The sequence below is a fragment of the Eumetopias jubatus genome, unplaced genomic scaffold, assembly GCF_037043125.1.
Source record: "Eumetopias jubatus isolate StellerSeaLion01/CBP00866 unplaced genomic scaffold, mEumJub1_p1.0 scaffold_13, whole genome shotgun sequence".
In the NCBI taxonomy this organism is placed as follows: domain Eukaryota; kingdom Metazoa; phylum Chordata; class Mammalia; order Carnivora; family Otariidae; genus Eumetopias; species Eumetopias jubatus.
Window position 1 is genome coordinate 41,061,709 of NW_028274819.1, and position 9,572 is coordinate 41,071,280.

At 48.6% G+C, this 9,572-nt stretch overlaps 1 protein-coding gene across 1 annotated transcript; it reads right to left on the reverse strand.

Annotated features, from left to right (window-relative positions):
- Positions 1–7,540: 7,540 nt before the first annotated feature.
- MYOD1 (myogenic differentiation 1) lies at positions 7,541–9,253 on the reverse strand. The gene is made up of 3 exons (XM_028116742.1): positions 8,624–9,253; positions 8,068–8,146; positions 7,541–7,791 (listed from the first exon to the last, which is right to left on the reverse strand). Exons 1-3 carry the CDS (start codon positions 9,251–9,253, stop codon positions 7,541–7,543), a joined length of 960 nt encoding a protein of 319 aa, XP_027972543.1.
- Positions 9,254–9,572: the final 319 nt, after the last annotated feature.

The following is a 9,572-nucleotide window of genomic DNA, read 5'->3' on the forward strand; positions in this document are numbered from 1 at the left end:
AGTTGGGCACAAAAGTGAATATGCATTTAGACCTAGAAATCAGGAACACATGTAAATTTTAGAAAGCTGACAAATACTACAAACCTTTAAAAATCCAGAAAAAAAATGCTTAGTATTTTTATTAACTGCCTGAAACAGCAACATAAGACTTTTGAATGTTATATTTACTTGGAAGCCAACAAAAACAGTTGCAACTTTTTTTTTTGCAATTACAGAAGGATGTTCAGTTAACAACACGTTTGTTTCATTAAAACTGCATCAAAGATGACTGAAAATGAAAATATCACCGTCCTCCCATATAACTATCTTTTCTGTGCACCAACACACAAGAACCTGCTCTAAATTTCCGTGCCAACTTACAACTTCTAAATTGTACCAGACAAGGTTTGTGACTACTTAAAATACCACCAAGACAGGGCTACTTAAAGATACATTCATGAAATGCAGGGGACCCAGAATAACCACAACGATCTTGAAGAACAAAGTTAGAGGACTCACACTCCCTCTTTTCAAAACTTACTACAAAGCTACAGTAATCAACACTGTGTGGTACTGGCATAAGGATAGGCATGTAGATCAATGGAATAGAATTGAGAGCCCAGAAATAAACCCATACATTTATAGTCAATTAATTTGTGACAAGGGTGCCAAGAAAATTCAATGGGGAAAAGAGTAGCCCTTTCAACAAAAGGTGCTGGGACAAGTAGGTATCTACATGCAAAAGATGAAGTTGGATCCCTTCTTTACACCATATAGAAAAATCAACTAAAAACAGATGAAATATCTAAATGTCGGAGCTAAAACTGTAGTACTCTTTTATTTGGCTTAGGTTATGGTTTTGTAGACATAATGCCCACAACACAAGCAACAACAACAAAATATAGATAAATTGAACTCCATCAAAACGAAACAAAATTGTGCTTCCATGGACACTGTCAGGGATGTGAAAAGACAACCTGTAGAATGAGAGAAAATATCTGCAAATCACATATTTGATAAGAGTCTAGTATCTAGATTATAGAGAGAACACTCAAAACTCAACAATAAAAAGACAAATAATCTAATTTTAAGATGGGCAGAGGATTTGAATAGACATTTCCCCAAAGAAGAAATACAAATGGCCAATAAGAACATGAAAAGATACTCAACATCATTAGTCATTAGGGAAATGCAAATCAAAACCACAATGAGATACCACTTTACACCCACTAGGGTGGCTAGAATAAAAAGACAAACAGTAATAGTGTTGTCGATGAGGTAGAGAAATTGGAACCCTGATACACTGCTGATGGGAATGTAAAATGGTGCAGCTGCTTTGGGGAAGACTTTGGCAGGTCCTCAAAAATTTAAACATAGAGTTATGATATACCCAGCAATTTCATTTTTAGGTATCTACCCAAGAGAATCAAAAGCATATGTTTACACAAAAATGTGTACTTGAGTGTTCATAACAGTATTATTCACAATAGCTAAAAATGGAAACAACCCAAATATCTATCAGCTGATAAATGGATAAACAAAATATGATGTATCCATATAATGCAATATTATTTAGCTATACAAAGGAATTAAGTCCTGTTAGAGGCTACAACGTGGATGAATCTGGAAAACATTATGCCAAGGGAAAAGAGTCATACACAAAAGGCCACACAGTGTGTGATTCCACTCATGAAATGTCCAGAATAGGCACATCCATAGAAACAGAAAATAGTTCGTGATTGCCAGGGGGTTGGGGGAGCAGGAAGAGTGGAGAGTGACTGCAAATGGGTTAAGAGTTTCTTTTGGGAGTAAGGAAAATGTTCTGGATTAGACAGTACTGGTGATGTTGCACAACATAGTGAATATAGTACAAACCACTGATTTCGGCATTTTAAGAGGCTGAATTTTATGGTATGTGAATTATATCTCAATAAAAACTTTAGAAAAGTAAAGGAGGATCTGTAAACCAGATTATAAATAATTTGCTTATGCTGAGAAAATTCTGTTTGTCATGGGCCCTGTTCTCTTATCTGTAAAAGATCTACTTCATTATCTTTTTCTTTCTCTGAAATGCTTTCAGCAAATTACTAAAGAATTTCAGAATTGGTACATACCTTTTAAATTCACTGATCCAATGATACAGAGAGAAAGCCCAGATCCAGATGGGTTAAGTCACATTCCCAAATGTCAGAGCTGGTCAGTGGCACAGCCAGGCTAAGATCCCAGGAATTAGGTAGTCACTGACATCCTCCAGGACTCACTTATCCCTGCTACTGGGAAGGATCTGCCTGAATTAAAATTTGCTGTTAAATGTCTAAAAAAAAAAAAATTAACTATATAAAAATGACCCTGCATAATATAAAAACTAATATTATACAACCTCACATTTTCATGTGTTTCCTTTGATTGCAGTGAGTTGTGTGTAGATGTTTTAAGTGTTTCATAGATTAGAAAACACTGAGCTAGAATCAACTTGTTCTTCATCATTAGCACCACCCTCATTTTTGTCTTCATCTTCCTCCACAACTTCTCAGCCTTCCGCCTCCCTCCTCGTGCTCTTTTTTTCTTGCCTTTGTTCAGTCTTGCCCGCTCCTTCCTACCATATCAGGCTGCATATTCTTTAATTGATTCTTCACATGACAGTGGTTTTATAATATCATTTTCTATACGGAGAATTGAGAGATGATTCAGAGAGTTTAGTCTTTCCTTCAACATGGTGATCAAGACTTGTTTCGTATCATTCATAATTGAGGGAAGCTTTTGTTCAGGCTCAACACTGTATTGGAAATGTCATGCACAATTTTAGGATTGGTGTCAAATTTGGGGAAAACTCCAAGTTTCTTTCATTTGTGGACTGTAAGAGTTCAAGTTATTTTGAGTTTTCTTCTGTGGTGATTATTTTTAATTTTTTTAAGTTGACAGTGTTCATTAAAAGGTTGGTTGATGTTGAGGTCTTGTGATAGTGGCATATTATGAATTTTACTCTGTTGCTGTCAGTGTTTTGTATTAGATCAGCAAAAGACTTAAAGTCTCTTTCCAATGTAATCTTATAATTTACTCTTCTTTGAATGGATTATCGAATGCAAGAGTCTTTTTAATAATTCCATTCAAAAGTTACCTCTTTCTTTTAATAAACTGCTTTTTGGTATGATCTAAAGATATTCTGGGTATAACTGTCTTTTCAATGTCAGATGATTTTAATTTATTTCATTGTTCCTTATTATTGCTTCTGTTTTCTATTCTATTTATTTAAAACATATTCCACCAAACCCAAACAAAGTGTGCAGCTTTAGATTGGACCCCAACATGCCCATAAATGCCACCTGCCAGAAGGGAGAAGTCAGAGTAGAAAGGGATAATGGTCATAACTAATTGGCTAAAATAATTTACCTTGGCAAATTAAGAAGGAAACTGGACCAGTGCCTTAGACAGGGCTCATGCAAGGGACCTAAGCTTAAACTTCGTTGCCTTCAAAGTGCATCAGCCCCTGGTGGTATGCTCTGGGTTCATGTGTGCTGTTGTATGAGCACATGTGTGTAGACATGGACCCAATGTTTCCTCAGATCCAGCCCAGGTGAAAATGGCCCCAAGAACAAGGATCATTTCATCTACATTGCAAATGGAGTTGGCCTCAACTAGACGCTCCTCTCACCCCCAAACCCAGGGGACTGAGGTGAGAGATGGGCCAGGAGGGGACCTCAAACCCCATCATCCATGGAATGATCCAACATCCAGCTGTTGCCCTCCCTCCTGACTTTCTCTCAGTCCCCTCTCCTTCCTTCCCATGCAGAGGTATAAGGCAAGGCAGCTACGAGTGCAATCCCTGGAGCCTGTCTGCCTGGGTTCAAATCCTGGCTCATGACCTAAGCTAGTCCAATGAGGGTTCTTCTCTGGAAATTTTCAAACTGGAGTTTAATGGTGAGATCCAAGGTAATCCCTGAGTTGCTGGAGAAAATCAATATGGACTCGGAGAGAGTAAACTCAGTAGAGGCAAGCCAGGGAACGGTGGAAGAGTAAGAGGGGCTCCAGGCTCCAGTCCCAGCTGTCAAACAAAGCTCACGGGTGTTATAGTGCCTGTAGTGCTGCTTCCGTATATGAATTGTCCCTTGTCCTTCCAACACACCCCTTGGGGGTGACGCTAGTCTGAACTGGGTTTCTGTCACTTGTAACTGGAAGTGTCCTGGACTAAATCTCTCCCCATACCTGCTTCTTCTTCTCCTGATGTCTCCATCTCTGTAATGGCATTACCATCCACTCTGAACCAAACCAGAGCCTAAGTCAGCCTTGGCTCCCCCTTTCCCCTCACATCATTAGGGCCTCCATACACAAGGCTCCGTGAACAGTTATGCATGTTGTTCACTGAACAAATGCACCTGCATAAGAAGGTCAGTGGGGGCTGAAGTCCAGCCTGCTCTCTGATTGCCTAGCTATGAACCCTGGAGCAGAGCAGTGTCCTCAGGAAAGAAGGGACATTTTTTCCAATTGCACGCTAGCTCCTGGGCCTTCTTCATATGTGTAATGGGTTTCTTCAGTGCAGAAACCCTGCATGCTCCTTTCTGCACCTTCTTATACCCCATTATCATACCTCATTGCACCCTTTACCTTTCCTTATAGTATTTCTCACCATTTATTCACTTATTTCTTTGTCTAATGGCTATTTCCCCAGTGGATTTTTTTTTTGAAGATTCTATTCATTTATTTGACAGAGAAAGACACACAGAGAGAGGGAACACGAGCAGGGGGAGTGGGAGAGGGAGAAGCAGGCTTCCCGCCGAGCAGGGAGCCCGATGCGGGGCTCAATCCCAGGATCCTGGAATCATGACTCGAGCCGAAGGCAGGCGCTCAACGACTGAGCCACGCAGGTGCCCCTCCCCAGTGGATTTTAAGCTGTGTGAGGGTAAGGACTGTGCCCTCGAAGTTCTCCACTGTACTGTCAACACCTACATTTTATTTGGCACAACTGTCTCTATTCCTATGCTTTCTCTCACATCCCAGTCACAGCGCCAGTTCAGGCCATGTCATGTCTCCTCTGAGCAGCCCTCATGGCCTCCTGACGAATCTTCCTGACTCAAGTCTTGTTCCCTCCTCTCCATTTTGCCAGCCCAGACTGACTTTTCTAAATACAGATTTATTTGTACCCTTCTGCTGGTTAGATTCCTCTATGGCTCCCTATTGCCCTCAGGAGAAAGTCCAAATGAGATTCATTGAGGATCTGCCTCTGTCTTTTCCCCATCTGACCTTTGGCCTCTCCCTGTGAGCATTTTTGGTTCCATGAAGGCACACTTTACTTTCTGTCACTTTGGAGTCTTTGCACTTGCTGTTTCCTCAGCTTGGAATATCCTTCTTTGGCTCCCCTTCCATGACCAACTCCTTCAAGATCCTTACTAGAGGTTATCTGCTTGTCTCTACCTTCTGTTCCTAGTGTGTTCCTCTACCACATACACCCCCATTATAACACTTAATTCATTGTGATGTAACCAGCTACTAAAAGATCCAATCTCCCCAAATGTCTTGGTGTTTTCCACAGTCAGGAACTGTCCACTGGTCTCTGTTTTCACCCAGCATAGGACCTGGCAACTACTGAATGAATGAATTCATAAATGAACCCCCAAAGAGTCTCAAAGGAGTGTAAACAACCCCAAGGTGCATCCGGGGAACAGCCAGAGGAAAAGTTGAGGATTATTAGTAACAAAGTAGCTCTAGGCAGCTCTTCAGGGACCCTGTGTTGGGGACAGCAGAGGCTCTCCCCAGAGCAGAGAGCAGAGGTCCTTCTTGCTGGCAATACATCTTGCCTGCAGTCCTCAGGGTCATCCCACTTGGCAAGCAGAGCCTTTGAAAGTGGGCCTGTAAGGTTTTCAGGAAAAAAGTGTCTGTAAGGGTGAGATAGAAGACATTGAGGTCCTGATGACAAATGTATGTATGTTTGGGGGCGGGCTTGGGGTGGCACGGGAATGGGGAAGAACTTTTACCAGACCGTCCTTCCAGGGGTGCCCTCCCAGCTATGTGTGTGCGTGCACATGTGCATGGGTCTGTGGGCATTGTGTGTTTTCTTTTCTTGTTTCTCAAGACACAGTTCAAATGGCACCTCTTCCAGGAAGCCCTCTCCAGCACCCTGGCTAAATCAGTGTCTCCTCCTCTGCTCTCAGAGCATTTATAACCAAACCTGAGATGATGCAGGTTTGCACTGCCCTGACAGGGCCAGGATGCTCTAAGTGCTGGGTGCCAGGCTGAGTAGAGACGTCTGTGCCTGTCTGGCCTTCTGTGCAGTCCCCTTAAGATTATTCCTATCACTGAGAGCCTGTAAGTATCATACAGCTTACATCGCCCCTTCAAACTCGTTTAGTTTTTCCTTATAATGCTATGAGCGCCTTATCACATTCTCTGTACCCATGAGGCTTCCGAGTGGCACCTAGAGCTACGAATTCCCAGTGTTCCTTCTGGACACTACGCCTGTAGTCCATCTGCCTGGGTTCACTCAGTGTGTATCAAGGGGCATGATTCTCAAACCTGCACGCACTTTAGAATCTCTTAGGGGAGCTTTTGAAAAATACCAAAACCTGGCCCCAGATATCAGGGGCAGATATATTAAATCAGAATCTCTGGAGAGTGCGGCAGGCATGGATTTTTTTTTTCACTACTCAAATCATTCTAAAATGCATCCTGACACAAGAACCACTGACCTGCTGCGTGTAATGATGGGTCAGAGGAACTTCCCCCACGGATAAGGAGCCAAACGCACCCCTCCCTTCCTAGCCCCGCCCCAGGCTCCTTTCTTGCAATCCGTCTTCCGTCTACAGGGGTCGCTGCGGTTCAGCTGGCCCAGGTTTTCGGGGTTTCCTCCCTTCCTAGCCCCATCCCCAGGGAAAGTCGGAGCCACCGCGGTATAAATTAGCGTCTTTATTTCGAACACCTGAGCGAGCGCCTGCGGCTCGCCCACCTGCCGTATAAACGTACAAAGTCCCTGTCGCACCGCACACCATGCCTCAGAGATAAATACAGCCCTAGGGGCACCTGCTCTGGCAAAGCAACTCTTATTTACAGGAATAGATTACAAAAGTATTACAAAAAGTGGTCCTGAACTGGGGGAGGGGATGGAGTGGTTACTGTTACACTTGTTACACGCGGAACGCGAGCGCGCCCCGCGAGCGCTGGGGAAAAGCAAAGTCGCCCGGGGCTCTGGGAGGGAGGCCACGCCCCCTTCAGCAGCACTGGCGTCCGGAGGCGGGGCTTAGATCTGCGCGGGTCCCACCCCGCCTAGGGAATGGGGGTAAGGAAGAGGGAGGGTCTGGCCCCTCAAGGAGGAACACTTAAAGACCATCGCAGCGAGTCTCAGGGAAGGGTGTTGCGTGGAAAAGAAGGACTGTGTCCTTACTGTGGAGCGCGGGAGTGGAAACACACATCAGTTCTCCCGCCTCTCCCAACTCGGGAGGGGTCGCTTTTAAAGCGCGGTTGGGAGTGGGGGTTGGCATTTAAGCTCGATCTTTTGGGCGCGAGGGACTCTAGGGGCACCATCCCTCGGGCGCGCAGGCAGCGGAGCCCTCCCATGGGGCCGCCCACCCCCTCAGAGCACCTGGTAGATCGGGTTGGGGTTTGCGCCAGCTGAGCACTGCGGGGCGGCGTCCGGGGAAGGGGTGGGGGCGCCGCGCTCGACCTCGCTCGGCGCGGCCTCTTCTTGTGGGCCGGGAGACGACTCCCGCGGCGCATCCGCCAGCAGAAGCGCGGGCGCGGCGGGGCTCTCGGTGGAGATGCGCTCCACGATGCTGGACAGGCAGTCGAGGCTAGATACCGCAGCACTCTTCCCGGGCCTCGGTTCTGCGCGGGGAGGGGTAGGTTAGTATGCAGTTGAGCAGCGAACAAGTCTCCCACCTAAGGGCTCACTGCTTTGGGGCAGACAGGAAACTGAAGGCCTGCCCGAGTCCGAGAGGACCCAGAGAGAGTCCGGAGCGAAAAGAGAGGAAGCTGCACGCTTCGTAATTCATTCTCTGTACTGTCTCCCAGGATTGGGGGCAGGGCGGGGGGGGGTCCTAGATAGAGGGAGGCCAGGGCAGCTCAAAGCGGGTAACGTGGGAAGGAGGCGCAAATACGCACCGCTCGGCGCCTCGCTGTAGTAGGTGCCATCGTAGCAGTTCCGCCGCCGGGCACCGCTCGGGGGGCCGCTGTAGTCCATCTGCAAACGGCAAGGGCGCCCGAGTCAGGCTCGGGGACCGCGTGGGGCCAGAGCATCACTCCCGGTAGCCACCCCGCCCCAACTCCTCAGTCTCAGCCACGAGTGCTGGGCCCTGGTTGGGGGATCGGGGCGGACAGGAGCTGACTGCAGCCTCCTCCTGGGCCAACTAGAGGGTGGACAGTCGCCTAGGTGCATAAATCTGCATTTTGTAAATAGGGATAAGTGGAGAAAAGCAGATCTTCATGTAGCTGCAGCAGAGCTCTAACAGCGCCCCCAATGGGGTGGCTCGCATTTGTCCCGTGCGCCCCCAAGGCACAAGGCCACCCCAGTGACAGCTGCTCAGGACACCGGGGTCCACTCGTGGCAAGGTTCCCAGCCCAAACCTCCCTCTGGGGCGCCTGCTCCCCGCGCTCGGAAACACGTGTCAGATATACCAAGAGCTGCCCTCACTTCTCTAGCTGGGGGTCCTGGCCTTACCATGCCGTCGGAGCAGTTGGAGCGCGGGCTGGACGCGTCTGAGTCGCCGCTGTAGTGTTCGCCGCCACGGCCTGGGAGCAGCGGGCCAGGCGCGTAGAAGGCAGCGGCGGCACCAGGGGGCGCGGCGTCCTGGTCGCGCAGCAGCGCCTGCAGGCCTTCGATGTAGCGAATCGCATTGCGCAGGATCTCCACCTTGGGCAGTCGCTGGTTCGGGTTGCTGGACGTGCAGCGCTTGAGCGTCTCGAAAGCCTCGTTGACTTTGCTCAGGCGGCGCCGCTCGCGCATGGTGGCGGCCTTGCGGCGGTCGGCGTTAGTGGTCTTGCGCTTGCACGCTTTGCAGGCCCACAGCAGACAGCGGCCAGCCTGGTGGTGCCCGCTGGGAGCGCGCACATGCTCGTCCTCGCGCGCGCCTGGCGCCGGGTGCACGGCCGCAGGGAAATGCGAGTGTTCCTCGGGCTTCAGGAGCGCGCCCACGTGCACGAGGCGCGGGTCCAGATCCTCGAAGAATCGCAGGTCGGAGGAGTCGAAACACGGATCATCATAGAAATCATCCGCGGAGGCAAAGTTGCAGAGGGAGCCGTCGGGGCCAGTCAAGTCTACGTCTCGGAGTGGCGGCGACAGCAGCTCCATATCCCTGCAGGGGGTGGCGCAGTCCTAGCTTCGGTAGGGGTTGCCCGAAACTTTCTGCCTCTCTGCAGTCTTGGCCGTGCGGTAGTAAAGTACCGGGGGTCTGAATGTACACCCCACTTCCCCCCCCCCCCCGCCCGGTCCTGTCCGGCCTGATGGGAAAGCGGCGGCAGCGCCCCGGGGCTTCCCCACCCCTATCGTCACGCGAGGCGCCCGGGGCTATTTATCCGGTAGTAGCTTAAGGGCCCCCGAGCCCGAGAGGGCGGCTGGGGGCGGGGGCGCCCGAGGCCAATAGAAACAAGGTGGGGAGGAGCTTGGGATC